Source organism: Pelobates fuscus, chromosome 4, assembly GCF_036172605.1.
Source record: "Pelobates fuscus isolate aPelFus1 chromosome 4, aPelFus1.pri, whole genome shotgun sequence".
Classification (NCBI taxonomy): Eukaryota; Metazoa; Chordata; class Amphibia; order Anura; family Pelobatidae; genus Pelobates; species Pelobates fuscus.
Genome location: NC_086320.1, coordinates 83,895,665 through 83,913,597, shown reverse-complemented (window position 1 = coordinate 83,913,597; position 17,933 = coordinate 83,895,665). Strand labels below are relative to the sequence as shown.

General features: G+C 39.2%; 1 protein-coding gene across 4 annotated transcripts in view; it reads left to right on the top strand.

The window, feature by feature from the left end:
* TRIM55 (tripartite motif containing 55) overlaps positions 1-17,933 on the top strand; it is a 115,373-nt gene that overhangs the window by 84,994 nt on the left and 12,446 nt on the right. Inside the window, exons 6-10 of one of the 4 annotated variants that reach the window (XM_063451350.1) lie at positions 2,015-2,037; positions 2,120-2,244; positions 2,556-2,746; positions 10,759-11,040; positions 17,124-17,203. In XM_063451350.1, coding sequence (XP_063307420.1) covers positions 2,015-2,037; positions 2,120-2,244; positions 2,556-2,746; positions 10,759-11,040; positions 17,124-17,201 — 699 coding nt within the window. In that variant the 3' untranslated portion in view covers positions 17,202-17,203. The remainder of the gene's footprint in view (positions 1-2,014; positions 2,038-2,119; positions 2,245-2,555; positions 2,747-10,758; positions 11,041-17,123; positions 17,204-17,933) is intronic. The other 3 variants (XM_063451349.1, XM_063451352.1, XM_063451351.1) reach the window with 3 other exon arrangements.

The window sequence follows — 17,933 nt, the reverse complement described above, 5'->3', positions numbered from 1 at the left end:
AGAAAGTTCTCTTATGACGTTAATATGTAAACATTACACAAGTTTGCCCTTTGTATTAGGTAGAAGTGTTGGCCCATGTAGCTGACATTATCCATAATGGCAACAATTTTATGTATTGGACAGGAGGGATAAGCCAAATGGAAAATGATTTAGGTAAACTAGAAAAATGGTCAGAGTTGTGGCAACTGACATTTAATGTGGATAAGTGCAAGATAATGCATCTTGGACGTAAAAACCCAAGGGTAGAGTACAAAATATTTGATAGAGTCCTAACCTCAACATCTGAGGAAAGGGATTTAGGGGTGATTATTTCTGATGACTTAAAGGTAGGCAGACAATGTAATAGAGCAGCAGGAAATGCTAGCAGAATGCTTGGTTGTATAGGGAGAGGTATTAGCAGTAGAAAGAGGGAAGTGCTCATGCCATTGTACAGAACACTGGTGAGACCTCACTTGGAGTACTGTACACAGTACTGGAGACCCTATCTTCAGAAGGATATTGATACCTTAGAGAGAGTTCAAAGAAGGGCTACTAAACTGGTTCATGGATTGCAGGATAAAACTTACCAGGAAAGGTTAAAGGATCTTAACATGTATAGCTTGGAGGAAAGACGAGACAGGGGGGATATGATAGAAACATTTAAATACATAAAGGGAATCAACACAGTAAAGGAGGAGACTATATTTAAAAGAAGAAAAACTACCACAACAAGAGGACATAGTCTTAAATTAGAGGGACAAAGGTTTAAAAATAATATCAGGAAGTATTACTTTACTGAGAGGGTAGTGGATGCATGGAATAGCCTTCCAGCTGAAGTGGTAGAGGTTAACACAGTAAAGGAGTTTAAGCATGCGTGGGATAGGCATAAGGCTATCCTAACTATAAGATAAGGCCAGGGACTAATGAAAGTATTTAGAAAACTGGGCAGACTAGATGGGCCGAATGGTTCTTATCTGCCGTCACATTCTATGTTTCTATGTTTCTAGAACAGACCTGCAGTCGGAGGTGCACTGAACTTGTATCAGTAAAACAGAAATATGGCGGTAGGCAGGAATAGTGAAAGACTGTTGTCCCAGCACTGTATGAATTAGTATTTAGTCTAACTGCTCCCACTGGGATAGTTCCTAGTAGACTAGTAGACCTAGTATCTGAGGCTGACTTCGCTCCCCAACTATGTTGAGTATATATGATGTGTAGGTGTATGTATGTTTCTGTTGGGTGACATTAGACAATGTTCAACACACTCATCATCATCAAACATTTCAGTTGTCAGTGGTGGCATGAAAGTCACGGAAAAGTTGCCTCATGTTGCACAGGTCAAACTGATTGAGGTTGCAGGGATATATGACGTAACAAGCTGAGACTCTAGCAGCCTTTGTCTGTTAACCTGTCTGTATAGTAACAGTGAAGACAAAACTGCTTTTGAACACTGTAAATGAATCTTGCCAAAGCTACCCTTTGTATTACTTAACATTCCAATGCATCTGTTAAATAAAACGTTTTGTGGAGAGCTATTTCATAATAGAGTATCTTCAGCTGTAAAATGAATGCAAACACATTTTCAATAATGTGAGGAAAGATGAAAGCATTACGTTAAATACCTCCTATTTTTATCTCATTTGACACTTTTTAGCGTGACCTACTATTTTCATTTAAAATGCGTAGCCTGATTTTTAGCTAATTATAAATCAACTGTCTGACACTCTTGTGTGTTTTCCTCTTAAGCTTTTTAACAGGTGTGTGATGTTAACTAATTTCCCAAGAGATATTATATCAGCCTCATTTTTTTAGATGCTATCAGCCTATGATTAAGTTCTTATAGATGAATCACGTTGGGCAGCAACATCGGAACACCGAGTGACACTTTTATCTATCCACTAAGGTGGATGATCTGTACCATTGATAAGTTAATCAAAGTGTAAATACAGCCTTGTTTTTTGTTTATTTAGCTATTAATTCACTTTTGTTGTGTTTTATATTGATATCATTCTTGTTTTGTGTTTGCATTTTACAGAATTCTAAAGTATTACTACAAAAGTAAGTAATCCATATCCTAAATGTGTGTGCAAATGTGCATTTATTTAACAGATACAGTTAATGCAACCATTTCATGTCTTAGAATCACAGAAGCATCTAAAGGATTTCAGATGGAAAAAATTCAACCTGGATACGAAAGCATGAATTCTTTCACAGTGGACCTTAATAGAGAAGAACGAGTATTACGAGAAATAGACTTTTATAAAGGTATGTTAAAGCTAAAGTGACCATTATATAGCAAAAGAAGTGACATCATTATTTTATCTTATTCTTCTCAGTTATACCTGAAATTCATAAATCTGGTACGTGAGAGTAAGCAAAGCAGAGTGGAGGTACTCGAGTCACAGAACATATTTTCCTTTAGCCGACATACTACATAGCACTTTTTTATTGTAACAATAATACAATATATTCATAGTCTTTTTTTATATACCCACCAGCAAAGATACCAACTGAGTTCTCGAGAACTGACATTTAAAGCTAGAATATGTATATATACATAGATCTTTTATTGTTAGAAGATGAAGATGAAGAAGACGTGGCAGAAGGTGAAGATTCAGATGTCCATACAGAATCATCTGGTGAAGAAGACACCACAGAAAATGGGACCCAGATATCTCAAGTTAACAGTGAATCTGTTAGTATTCCTGATGCGGTACCTCAATCACAAGACGCCAACTTACCGAAAACTGACATTCCTGCTCATCCGGTAATTCAACATACTCGTTTCATATTTTACAAAAACAAGTTTAGTTGCTCTTAAAAAGTAAATAAGTGCCCAAAAAAATGAGAGTGTGAACTGAGATTGTGTAGATATCATTTCTGTGTATAGTAAAGGTAAATAATTGCCCTCATTGTACTGAAATGAGTCTCATCTGTTCATCTTTTACTATACATTTCCCTAGGAGATGCATTATTTATTCTGTAAAAATGTAAAGGTTTGATACTTTAAAAATATTGGTTATAGTATCTATTATATATAATATATATATATATTTTAACTTTAATCAACACTTTCATGTATTTCGAGGAATCTACAAAAACCTGGCTAGCTTTTCATCAAAGTAAGTAAAATATTTAGAACAACAAAAAAAAAGTGAGTTGTGCATAGTGGAGGGGCTTGGTGGCTCACCAATTTTGACTTGTTTGTGAGAGAGGATAATCCACTCAAAAGGCAAGGTGTTGGCAGTCAGTATGCATATCATCATAAAATCCCAGCATCATTCCAGATATTACTGAAAAAAAAAAGCAGAAATGGAAAACATACACCAATCGGCCACAACATTAAAAGCACCTTCCTAATATTGTGTAGTTCCCCTTGTGCTACCAGAACAGCTCTGATGCATGGTTTCCACAAGACCTCTGATTGTGTCCTGTGTTATCTGGCACCAAGACAGTAGCACCAGATCCTTCGACTCCTGCAAGTTGCAAGGTAGTGCTTCCATGGATCGGATTTGTTTATCCAGCACATCCCACAGAAGGTTCGATCAGATTGAGGTCTGGGGAAATTGGAGGCCAAGGCAACACCTTAAACTTTTTGTCATGTTCCTCAAACCATTCCTGACCAATGTGTGCAGTGTAACAGCTTGCATTACCCTGCTTAAAGGGTCACTGTCATCAGGGAACACCACTGCCATGAAGAGGCGTACATAGTCTGCAATAATCTCTAGGTAGGTGGTACATTCCACGTGAATTCCAGAACCCATGGTTTCCCTGCAGAATATTGCCCAGAGCAATATTACCTTTTTCCCATAGTGCATCCTGCTGCTATGTCTTCCCCAGGTAAATGACACACATGCAACCAGACATACAACTAATCTAAATGAAAATGTGATTAATCAGACCAGGAACCTTCTTCCGTTATTCTATGCTCCAGTTCTTATGCTCAACAGGAGTCATGGGCACCGTGACTGGCCTGCAGCCCTATAAGCAGCAAACTGAGATATACTATGTGTTCTGACACCTTTCTATTATGAGCAGAATTAAGTTTTTCAGCCATTTGAGCTACAGTCTTTCTTCTGTGTAGTCTGACCAGACGGGGTAGCCTTTACACCCCACACAGGGCCGGTGCAAGGATTTTTGCCGCCCTAGGCAAAATAAAAATTTGCCGCCCCCCCCCCCCATGTGACATCATAATGCCCCACTCATATGATCTGCCATATGAACTAACGCCAGTGCTGCACACTGTGTTTACATTAAAAAGCCTGCAGGGACACGCTATAGACACCGGAACCACTTCATTAAGCTGCAGTCGTTCTGGGGACTATAGTGTCCCTTTAATGTGAGGTTAATTAGAGATTAGTGTCACTAATAATATACTAGATTGCCTACTTACAACCAGATGAAGATGGTGATGGGCACTGGCTGCAGTTTCGCTCCACTGGTCTGGTGTAGAACCGGATCTCTGGAGGCTGTTTGTAACTGCGGTGACAAAATTCAATGTTCTGGGAGAACAGGAAGCAGCTCAAGGTCTGGGCCCCAGGGCCTGAAGGTGAGTATTCCCATAAGGCCCACCCATAAGTCCACCTATATGTTCCACCCATTAAATTCCTTCACAGGAAGTGTAGTGTGTAGGGGATGTGTTATGTGTTATTGTAGAGGATCTAATGTGTGTGCTTATGGAATGTAGTGTATAGGCATACCAGTTTGTGTAGGTGATGCAGTGTGTTTGTGTGTAGTGGAAGCCGTGTGTGTTTGTGGTTGTGTGTAAGGGATCCATTATGTGAATCTGTGTTTGTATGCATAAGGGATGCAAGGTGTGTGTCTGTAAGTGTGTGCATTGAGTGTGTGTAAGAAATGCAATGTTTCTGTGTGTATGTGAGAGAAGCAGAGCAGTGTGTGTGTGTGTGTGTGTGTGTGTGTGTGTGTTTGCATGTGTTTGTAAGGGATGCATTGTGTGTTTCTGTGTATGTATAGGGATGCATTGTGTGTGTGTGTGCGTGTAGTGTGAAAGAGCTCTCCCTTCTGTCCCTTAGAGCTCTCCCCTGTTCTTAGTGGTCTCTCCTCTCCCCCCACCCTCCCCTGGGGGTTTCTTCTCACACCCACCCACCCTCCCTGTGTTTTCCTCACCTCCCCTTCTCCTCATCTCCACTTCTCCTCACCCCCTCTCCTGTGTTCTTCTCACCTCCCCCGTGTCTTCTCACCTCCCCCTGTGTTCTCCTCACCTCCCCTTCTCCTCACCCCCCTCTCCCTGTGTTCTTCTCACTCCCCCCTCCCTGTGTTCTTCTCACCTCACCCCCCTCCCTGTGTTCTTCTCACTCCCCCCTCCCTGTGTTCCTCTCGCCTCCCCCTCTCCTCACCCCCCTCCCTGTGTTCTTCTTACTCCCCCCTCCCTGTGTTCTTCTTACTCCCCCCTCCCCTCTTCTTCTTACCCCCCGCCCCCCCTTTCTTCTTACTCCCCCCTCCCCCCTTTCTTCTTACTCCCCCCTCCCCTCTTCTTCTTACTCCCGTCTTCTTCTTACTCCCCCCTCCCCTCTACTTCTTACTCCCCTCACCACTTGTCTTCTTCTTACTCCCCCCCTTTCTTCTTACTCCCCCCACCCCTCTTCTTCTTACTCCCCCAACCCCTATTCATACTCCCCCCCCCCTTCTGAGCCCCCTCCATTTGTCTTCTTCTTACTCCCACCTCCACTTGTCTTCTTCTTACTCCCTCCTCCCTTGTATTCTTCCTACTCCCCCCTCCCTTGTTTCCTTCTTTCTCCCCCACCTTCCCTCTTTTCTTACCCCCCTCCCTTCATTCTTCTTACCCCCCCCGTTCTTCTTATGTCCCTCCCCTCCCCTCCCCAGTTCTTCTACCCCCCCCCCCCCCTCCCCAGTTCTCCTCCTAACCTCACCTCCCCTTCCTGTAGCGTGGCCGAGCTCCTCTCCGGTCCGCGGTACAGGAGTTTCTGTTTCCTGTACCCGGCCGGACTGATAGGAAGTGCACACTATGTGTGCACTTCCTGTCAGTCGGGTCGCGGACCGGAGAGGAGCTCGGCCACGCTACAGGGGAGGTGAGGCAGTGCGGTAGCCGCCTGAGCACTCTCTATAGAGCACTCATGCGGCTGCAACATTTAAAGGGCCGGCGAAGGGGGCGCAGGGTGCCCCCTCCTATATGGCACCCTAGGCGGCTGCCTAGTTCACCTTATAGGAAGCGCCGGCCCTGCCCCCACATGCTCATTGAGCCCTTGGTGCCCATGACCTTGATGCCGGTACACCGATTATACTTTCTTGCAACACAACATACAGGGAACACCCCACTGTTGTGGCCGATCAGTGTATATAAACAGGTTTAATCCACAGAATTAAAGTGGTTCATGTGAAGTGTCTCATTAAACATCACAAATGGCCTATGACTGCAGCATAAAGGTAATTATATAGGTAACCACGGCACAAGGGCACCATAACCACGGCAGTGTACTGTAGTGGATGTGGTGCTTGTAGTGTTCCTTTACATATACAGTCTTGTCTCTTTATTTATAACTCTTTATTAAAGTTTTCAAACTTGATTTTTTTTTCAAATAATTATTCTTATACTATACAAAATACTAAATATTGAAATTAATTCTAAGTGTGCACAGACATAAAAACCAACAGCAAACAACACATCTCACAGCATGTCAAGCTCAGGTTTGTGCTATCAATAATTATCCAAACTCATTCAATTAAATAGACACCATAGTGGGTGGGAGTGGGAGACAAATGATTAATGTAGATATTTTGTTTAGGCACAAATTAAGGTCTAAACTCACAGGACAAATGTGTGCTGGCATTGAGAACCATTGGGAACATATTTCTTTATATGTCCTTGCTTAAAATAGATCTCTCTGCTGAGGCTTGAAATACTATTTTAGATCGTATTTGGACTCTCTTGTCTTTTCCAGTATCTGTCTTTATAAATCTTAAAAACAAGGAGTATATTAACACAAATGTACAGTCTTTTACAAGCAATGACAAGTGACAGAGGGGATGAAGTTGGAGTTGCAATAGTTTTTTTCGTGTACCTAGTGGCAGGGGACTGCCTAAAATTCTAGTATATACAAATTGCTGAGAGTGTTATGGTGCTTAGAGAGTCCTTTTAATGGGCACTTCAATACATGTTTTTATAGGGTGTACTTCACACTCTAATATTATCTTTGATATGGGTTAGCAATGGGGGGACTTTATCACAGGATGTTAATCTGGCTATTTGGGTCAAATTCAATCCTCCACTTATTTTAAAGTTTATGTTTTTTTCAGTCTCTGCACTAAATGGAATTGTGCCCAAGCAGGAATTACTATTAAAGGGACACTACAGTGTTAGAAATACAAACATGTATAAATATTTAGGTTTCAGGCCCCCCTCAGAATGGACTGTAAAAGTAGATTACTTATCTTTCCTCCATCGCCGGATTGGTCTCCCCACGACTGTCCCTGTCTCCATGGCTGAGATCATCAATACTCTATAGGTTAGTGAGAGCCAGAAGCTCTCAAAACGCTGCTCTGTGCCTATCAGCATCTCCTTATAGAGATGCATTGAATCAAAGCATCTTTATGGGGAGTGTTTAGATGCAGAGCATGAAGACGCTGAATGAAATAGGAAGTACTTCTAATCGCCACCAGAGTGACTGCCACTAGAGGTGTCACTAGGCAGCAATGTATGCACAGCCTTTTCTCTTAAAAAGCAGTGTTTACATTAAAAAGCATGCAGGGACATGCTATTCTACATGAAGCTGTAGTGGTTCTGGTGACTACAGTGTCCTTTTAAACATAGACTGATCATAGTTCTTAAAAACAATAATACCTTTCCAGATAACCTTTGTGTATTATGGGGGGGGGGGGACACATATTTGTGTTTTGGTTTTACATAGTTTTATCTGAGTCATCATGAAAAAAGCACATACAGTTAACATTCAGCTAAAACATTCAAACAAGTTTGTATTTTTACTAGATAGTATTACTGGACGCAATTTACAATTTATTCCGTTTCAAATAGAATGTGCTATTGTTCCTGATTTCCAGCTGTTTCAGAGTATTATTGTTATCTATTAAATCTGTATCTCTGAAATCAGCAATACATTTTCACTAGTGTTTGTCATTCTGTACATACAAATGAGTGTAGCAGAGCTGGCATTTGGTGGATAGTAAAGGAGTAGCTGATGTGTTGCCTCCAGTCTTTTACTTGCCAGTAGCTAGCGCAGGGGTAGACAACCATCGTCACTCCAGATGTTGCGGACTTTAGCTTTGAACTAGGGGTTGTTGTAGCTGGTAGATACTTGTGGCACACTGACGTTCAATAATAAGTGGAATCTAGTGATGTCTACTAAAAAAATGACATTTGATGATAAGTGATACATTTCAACTGGACTATTGTTAGAAGCTAATTCTTCTCAGTTTAATATTCTTGATGATAAGTGTACATTCTATTTGATTGAAGCTCTTTATAAATGATGCTGCAAGTTGGTGTTGCGTCCAAAGTGATGCTGAAAGTTGGTGGATCCTGAGTTGCCAATATGATTCTAGAGGATGGAATGTAGCACACGATGGTAATGGAATAGCTGTTGTATATGTTGTTGTTGGCACGACAGAACATGATTGTAAGTTTGTGTTTGCTCTGGATCAGTGGGATGGTGGTGAAGGATTCCTGCCCATCTGTCACTTGAAAGTAACATGGTAGGGCTTATTCACTACCCAGATAAACAAGCTATTTTGTCCTAAATTTGCGATCCACTTTATAACTTGCTACAATTCACTAAATTCAGTAAATTCTGTGAGTTATTGGCAGTGGGATGCAGATGCTTCATTTATCATATAATGTAATGTCAAGTGTCTCTGTGATGCTTGCAGTTTATTCCCGACACTGATTCATTATTATTTAATGGTAAGTAAACAGTTATGATAGGGAGAGGGCCAGTGGACATTAATCATGGTGCTATGACGCAATGTGTGGAGAAATACAGGTAATTAAGTGAAAATTTGTAAATATTCATCTAAGCTAATTTTTTATTGAATTAACATATATACCCAAGGATCCTGATAAAATAAATGCAATTCAAACACTTGGAACACTCTTTCCTATAGATCTTAGACAAATAGGATAGCAAAAGGTTGTCTAGTACCAATAACCCTTCAGGAGGTTGACTTACATACTCTGATTACTACAAGGACCAATGGCTGATATGCCCATAGTGCTAAATGTTATCCTTGATTAACAGAGAGCAAACACACATCTGTTGCACACTTGTCTATCATCAATGCTCATCATAAAAAAAAGCGTACCTCTTGTACGGAATGGGGTCATTGTATTAAGACTTACAGTGTTATTCACAATTTTCACAAATTTATTCTGAATGTCAAAAATGAGCTAGAAATATCTTATCTGGAAACACATCTCTAAAACAGCTATAGTCATAGCTCAATTTTGCCACTTAAAATTAATTTGTAAACATTCAGTGTTTAGTGAAAAACCCAGCAATTATCATACGGACTTTTAAATAATTAGATTTTGTTCTGTTGTGATTGACAAGTATATAGGCCAGTAATGGTAAATATATGGCACTGGGGTCATTGCTATCACCCAAAGGACACTGATATGGCACCCAGGATTAATATTAAAGGTACACTCTAGGCTCCAATACCAATCTAGGTTTTGACCTCGTTAATATGCTGTATTTTTCATTTTTTCCGTTTTCAAATATTTATAGTGTTTGCATAAAATAAATAAACGTTTTGCAGAATTCTATACCATAAGCCTGCCTCTTTAGCCACACCTTCTTACTCCAGAAAAATACTTCCTTATCAGATGTATGCACACAGCTCAGCCACTGACAGCACTGAATAATCTGAACTAAACAACCTGCATTAGAAAGGGAGGACACCCAGGAGATTCCACAGCATCTTGGAATATGTCCGGTGCTATCTGAATAATCGGAACAGCAAAACAACCTGCATTAGTGGAGAGAATCCCCAGTGAGAAATATAGTAAGCATATCACTACCTGTTTGTTGTTTCACTGACTGTCTGCAGCCAGGTTGTGAATTAAGAAGAGCTCACTCAGTGCTGAGTGCATTCCTTAGATAAGGAAGTATTTTTGGTATTAAGGGGTGTGGCTAAGAAGGCAGGCTTATGGTGCAGCATTCTGTAAAAAAATATATTTATTTTGTGCAAAAAAATATGAAGATCTGAGCATGCAAAAAATACAGCATATTAATGAGGTTAAAACCTATTAAATGCGTTAAAGTCGTATTGGTGCCCCAAGTGTCCCTTGAGAGGCCCAATTAAATATGGTGGGTAAATGTGCCTAATGCTGAGATCAGTGCACATAATGTAATTTACTGGTACACAAAGCAGACAGAAAGGAGTCAATTTATCCAACTGCCTATATTCCTCAAATAATAGAAGAGTGTCCCTCTTAAAGAATTATTAAAAGTTTTAAGATAGCCAGTTTTAAAATATGGTATATTATTCAAATAATTACAGAAACAAAAACTTCAGGTGGGTTCTAGTAACAAATACTATATAGGAATTATCCATACTGTTTGGAATGTACATAATTGTTGTGATAATCAAACATGACTCGTTCTATAGTTGTTTTTTGTATAGATGTCTAGTGTGTTGACCTGTTTCACTGTATCTCTTAACATTTCTTTTTTGGTACTCCACTTTTTAACACAGGAAATAGCCTTGTAAGTTAATTATACAGAAGGCCATAACTTGCATACCAGAAGATAACTTTTCTTTTTCACTTTATCTGTCCTGATAAAGGTTGGTGTTGTGCTGAGTGGCATTCAACATACTTCCCAGCCTAAAACTGAAGTGCTCTCATCAACAGAGACCTCGGATCCTTTGCTTTACCCTAGTTGGTATAAAGGCCAAGTACGAGAGGAATCCAGCTCAAACAAGGCATTGTTGAGTGAAACTTTGGGTCAAATAGGTTCTTCAGTTCCTAAAGAAATGATTGTAAAGAAAACAGACCCTGCAGCAACAGTTAAAGATAGTATAGCAGGGGTTGGTGAGGAAACCGGCTCATCTGCAGATGCTCCAAAGGTCAGTGATCATATCCATGTTGCATCTGTGTGCAATGATTATCCTACCCTCTAATTTTATAGGCAAAGAGCTGTTCTCCATCTTACATGGGGATAGAGCACACACTAACATACAGCTAATATCTTTATTTATACATTCTTTCTTTAGAGACAGGATTTTTATTCCTGCATGATACATAACCACTACTGAGTTAGAACATTCCAAAATATGTCTGTGGAATATAGCTAAAAAATGTGTAGCACTATATGGTGCTACACAGTGCTTACTGTATATGGCTGCTTATCTCAGTTGCTTCAATGCTTTGATTCTTACATCAAGATTTAAGTGCAATTTCTATAATATATACCTCTTTACATCCCTGTGACTTACGCCAGTGGTAAAAAGCCCTCTCTGGTGTCAAGTGGACTCCATCCTGCTACAGGTTAAAAAAGAGGTAGTTGCTGGGATTTGATCTCAAATCGTGGACCCACTTACTATGTTGTGAACATGATGTGGGAATTACTATAAAGAAGAAATAAGTCCCAATGACCACTTTTAACTCTCTGGGTACCAGCAGTGTATTTACTGCTAATGCCCAGTACCTACCTAATAATACAGCTGGAGAGGCTCAAGAGACCCCAAAGAGTAGGTGCCATATCAGTGCTCCCCCCTTAGTCCTCCTGTACCTTACCAGATATATTAGTAAGTGCCATGGAGCTTCTAGTTAATGCACTTCCTGTCACATATAAACTGCTATACGACTATGAGTACAGGAAGCACTAGTAGAGGAATGCCACCCACTTCGAAGTGCCGCTTGGGTCCATTGGACCCACCAGTTCTTACATCTATGGTCCAGCCCTGATTTAATAACTACTGACAGAATTGCTATCACTATTCTTGTATTAAAGGAAACCTCTAATTTAAAAAAAGAAGTATCTTTGTATTAGATGTGTTCCTCTAAGACTTTAGAACAATGTCCTCCCATTAAATAAAAAGAACATTAAACATGTTACTTGCTGTAATCCAGCACCAGGGCAGACTCCTCTTCTAATTCCGTTCCTTCTTCTTTGAAATTGTGACGACTGATGACTTTTGTCCAATTAGATTCTTTTCATAGAATGGAATCAAATGCTTCTTACAGAGCAGCACAGGACACACAACCAACATCTGAATACTTTTCATGTGGACACTAGACAGCAAGTATTGAATTTCTTTTTGTCTTAAGTTCTAGTGGGGGTCTGTCCGACAGCCACTATAGGTGAGGAAATTGCAAAAACAGTGCTATTTACAGGAGCAATCAAAAGCAGGACATCTTTAAGATGAAGAGCTACTAGTGCTTGGTTTGTCCATTTAACTTCTCAAGATACATGCACAATCTGCCCACATCGTCATGCTCATCACTCTTATTTGGTCTTATTGTAAAATATACCAGGGAGTTTCAAAGTAAACATTGTGTTTGGATTTCATTCCAGTGTGCTGACACTGAATATATATTTCTAGCCTTGTGACAAAAACAAAATATGTCTCTATATGCTATTTTTGCACATTTTTCACAGATCTGCTATTTAGGAAGTGCAAAAATTATTTGTAAATGCATTTTCGCAGATTTCGTAAAATTATGTTAGACATACCAAAACTATATTGTTAATTAATTATTTAATTTTTTTTAGATCTGTTTTAATAAGATATTCTCAACTTTTCATAGAAAGTAGAGTAGCTTTGAATGTAAAGTAGGTCGGCGTTAGTATATTTCTCATTTGATCATTTACAATTAAGAAATATCATAGAATGTTTATAGGAACATTTAAAGAGTTAATCCAAGCAGAATTACCACTTTAGTGGTTTAAATTGGCCATGGTGCTTGGAGTTTTCATGTGCAGCGTTTAAGTATGAAATGCTGTAAATCAGAGATAGAGGTTACTCCAACTTCCATTACCACTTTTGCTCTTAGAAGTGGTCATGGAGGAAACAATGTTTCTAAAACGTAACTCCTCATATTTCCACCATCCCTCCATCTATCTCCCTGCACGTCATTTGGACACCTATAACCTCATCTCCTCAGGCATGCTGCCTTTGAATTACTTTTAAGTCAGGATTTGCCTTTTCTCAATCCAGTCAATCTCTACATTCTACAACTTCCACCTACAAATATTGTTTCCTTTTGCCCTTCTCTAACTCTAGATGAAATTAAGGCTTTCGTTCATGCACTCATCATTTTACAACTTGACTACTGCAACTCACTATTCATCGACCTTCCAAATAACCATATTGCCACTCTTTAGTCTGAAATGAATACTGCCACCAGGCTCATCATTCTGACTGACTGCTACTCCCACACCTCACCCCTTTGCTAATCTTAGCATTGGCACCCTGTACCCTTCTGGATCCAGTTCAAACCCCTAACATTTACCTACAAGGTAGAAGCTACAATGCTTCCTCCCTTGATCAGTGCACTCCCTGGCAGCCCTCCCTGCCTCCCAAAATTTTCTACAATTTACATATATGTATATATATATATATATATATATATATATATATATATATATAAACCCAGCCAATGCATTCCCTCAACTCCCTGACCTCCCTAGTTTAGAGAGTGCACATAGAGTCTGAACCTGGGACAATGGTCCAAGAGACGCATTATATTGGACCTCTGAGTGACACGTCGTGGAAACAAACAAGGAGAATGGGATGGAATTCAAGTTAAGTATTAATGTATTTAAAATGTTTTACTATTAAAATATGGTGGTCATAGTTAATAGTGCCCAACAGGGAATTGTAAAGTATAAAAACCATATTGTGAAAAAAGCTTATTAGTAACTCCTTAATGATACTGTCGGAGGTGTAACTTCACCCTCAGCAGTGTCATTAATATGTCATTAGCCTGCCCAGAACAAGAATTCTGTGCTGGCAAATGTCCATTCTGGGCAAATTCTATGCTAGGGAGTGTCATTCATTGAGGAGCTAGCTGACACTCTCAGATAATGAACGACTGGCATCCCGCTTACGCAGGTCTGCAAAAGCCAGATGCGTCACCGGCTTCAAAGGCATAGGCCCGGGTGAAAGGGCAAACTATTTCAAAACTGAAAACTGTGCTGTAGTGGTTCTGATACTTGGAGTAACCCTTTCATTAATGAATTAAAGTCTATCAGCTATAGGGATACAGAGTGCATGGATTAACTGAGGCCTTGTAATTCTGGGACTAGTCTCTATTCCTCCATCTGTGATTGCTGTAATTATGCTATCAAGTATAGGGTATACATTGTATATATATATATATATGAAGATTGGTTAAATGTCAATAGTGAAGTTTGCTCTTTATTCCCCCACAGGAGTTAGCATTGTCTTTACAAGTGTTGGCATTATTTATCATACTGCATCATCTCTGGATTCAGATTCAGTACATGATATTTACTATCATGGGTGGGTAGGAAATATTTTATTTTATTGCTTTACTAACGCCTCACCACCATCATTCTAATTAATTTAGAGAGTATAATCAATTAATGTAACTCATCGGACATGTGATTCTGAGCTGCAAATACCAGAGTTCTTTAGGTACCATTGCGTCTAACTACAATAAACAAAAGAGTTATTTTATGAGTTCTTGCTGAACTAATGGATATTATAAATATCTGGCAACACAAGTTCTGGGGTTTTGGCGTGCATGATACATGCTTCAGTTCAGCAAAAAATATGACTTTTTTTCTGTACGTTTTATTGTTTTATAATCTTATCAAAATATCTCAAAATTATTTTGTGGCCCAAGACATCTTGCTTCATTGTTACAGGAATAAAAAAAAAGTGCTTTGACCTATAGTATAACGATATTATATCTCAGATGCCTGGAGTCACAGAATTCTCAGGTGCTTCTATCATACACCACAACAAGACCTTTCTTTACTTGCTACGGTACATGATTTGGAGGATGAACAAGAGTCAGGAAGTACATCTGTCACTCCCTTCGTCCACAAATAAAAAATGCATTTAATATGTGGTAAAATGAAACTTACCTCAAAATATATATAAAAAAAGGACCAAATGTAAACTTGTAGTCAAGGTTTGCTCCTGTAGTAAATAGATGCTTGTAGCCACCTGCCTTTTCTGTCTACTGGTAAATCTAGTTCTGGATGCTATAGAAGCCTATATCATACATAATTCTGCACAGCAGAAAAAAGACTGTTAGTCGTGGTTGACCAAACTGGATGTGTTTGAAACAGTTTCAATCTGACGGCAGATAAAGCCCACGTGATTGGGCGAAACTCATCACAGAGGAAGAGGGCCTTTCTCTACACTTCATGAACAGAACAATGAGATTTTTCCCGAGCAGCAGTTATAGGCTGGGACTCATATATAAATTGCTTCTTGTGGGTCTTACAACAGATTGATGTAAGCATTTGATTTTAGCTTTATTTGTTTGAAACACAATGGTGTAAAACTATTGGGGCCCCCAGGTTTCACGTTTTTTTGTTGCTGCAGCTCCCACAAAAGAAAATATATCAAGAATTGTGTGTGGTGTTACCCCTCACCCTAAAGCCTCTGGCTGATATGAGTATACTATTTAGGGGGGTTGTGAAGGTTATTTTATGTCAAACAGTATGCACTATGGATATGCGTATATATTTTTTTCTTTTTTAGGACATATGAATAATGAAAACACTTTTATGAATTTGTATTATTTTATGATTTTTTTAAGGAAAATATATTTTTAATCACAAACAGCACTTTAAAAATAATTATATTTTTGCACTTTAAATTTAAGTCCCTCATATAATTTAAATTTAATTCCCTCTAGCGCAACACAACATTTGGTTCATGTTTTTTAAGTCTTGTACACAATGTGAAGTGCTTTCAGTTAATACTTTATTGCACTTAATACCACTGTTTAAGCGCCTTCCACATAAACAATGGTTGTTATGGTCTTTCTATGTATTGGTCCATTCTTGTATACATTTATTACAATAATATAAATCTACCAACCACCTAGGATACCCTGCCTGCCAGGGAAAGTGTGGAAAGGTTAGGATGAGGCCATGTTTCATGTGACATTATGGGGAAGATTATGCTCAGGGTGGTCTCCTGAGTTAGGGTTAGTTAGGATTTAGGTTGGAAGACTTATGGGTACGGGTGTTCAGTGTTAGTGGAGTTTAGGATTACGGCTAACCCCTACCTTGTAGATGCTGTGGACTGTAACTCTTGCCAGGATGAGACTGAAATAGCCAAAGTCCACAGCATCTTGAAGGCAGATACACTTTAATAATCCTAAATCCCCCTTAATTCAAAGTCTCCATAATGCTACCTGTCCATAAATACTGTACGCGGCAACAATATGCCTATATACCAATTCTAAACAGCACTGTCATTCCGTCATAGATTTCTGTACTATAGTATCACGATAGTGACAGCAACCTATTCATGTCAAATTTGAAGTTAATATTTTTAAATTAAATTGTACATTCTTGTTATTTTAATCATAAGTAAGATTTAAATAGTGAGATAATGTGATCCTTCATATGTTTTTCTGTTTACAGAACACAAGATTGATGCCATAGAAATCCCTGTTTACAATTATTCATATATTAATATGGTCCGGATTACTAATAGCTAAGAAGGCCATACATATGGAAGACTTGGCTTGCATACACTGTATCTATTTGCAAAATATTTTACACACAAAATGAATATTCGATTTCCACATGCACCAAGTAATTTTTTTTTTTACATAAATCCAATGCTTAGTGGGACTGTCCTCTATGGAACAATCCAAGGCCAGACTATCCATGACTTCACTTGATGTCAATATGCATATCATCAGGTACTAGAGCGAGCCTTGTGTATGGATACACTGTAACTGTTGGCTTACTTGATTTAGTTTCTTTCCCTGCAACCCGCACACATTAGATAAAGGAAGATAGGGATATTCATCAGGTCCACCAGTCATTCTTTAAGTCTGTTAAACCACACCGTTTTCAATGAGGGCTTAGTTTTTTGTTTTTGGATGACACAGTTGCAGGAGAGGAAGCCAGGTGGGGGAAGGGAACACTATTAACATTTTACCTGATATGCATTCCTGAAGAAGTGAGTTTTCAATGTTTTTTTTCAAGGAATGGAGACCGGGTGAGAGTCTAACGGAGCAGGGAAAGGAGTTCCATAGGAATGGTGCAGCCCTAGGTGAACTTTGAAGGTGAGAGTATGAACAGAGGACAGACTCATGTCTTTGGCAAAGCGTAGGAGACTGGACGAGACATACTTGTGTATTAGGGAGGATAGGTAGGTAGGAGCAGCGTTATGTAGAGATTTGAAAGCAAGAACCAGAATGTTAAATTGAGCCCTACATCGTATTCTATATTGAATGATGTTATACTGGCCAAAACAGTGAATATGCTTCACTGTATGCAGTTATATTTAACTGTTTCCACCTTGGTTTCTCTTGGCATTCTGAAATTCTGCATTTACTATAGAAGAAACCTTGTATGTAGTGTGCTACTTAATGAACTAAGCCTGCAAGTCGTGCTAGTAACTCGTTTGTTGCAGCATTCCAGGTGTGAATGATTATATTTGTGACATTTGTTCCTAGTAAATTGATCTTTTTTGTGTCCAGTCTCTATTATATGTCTGTTTTTAGTATAAGTGACTCTTCTTCACTCTCTGCGCTTCATAACTGAATCAGTACGGGCTGAAGTAATGCTTCTTTGCACGCTGTCCTTAATAGCACCATATCAAGACATATTATGTAAAGGTTCTGTGTAGATGAGTGGAACTATGCAGCTTTTCAGTGATTTTACTGGATCCCCTTGGGTTCTAGAGGGTTTTAACATATATCCTAATCTGATATACGTTGCCATTATTATGTTATTATTTATATAGTGCCAACAAATTCCGCAGCGCTTTACAGTACGTGGACGAACAGACAT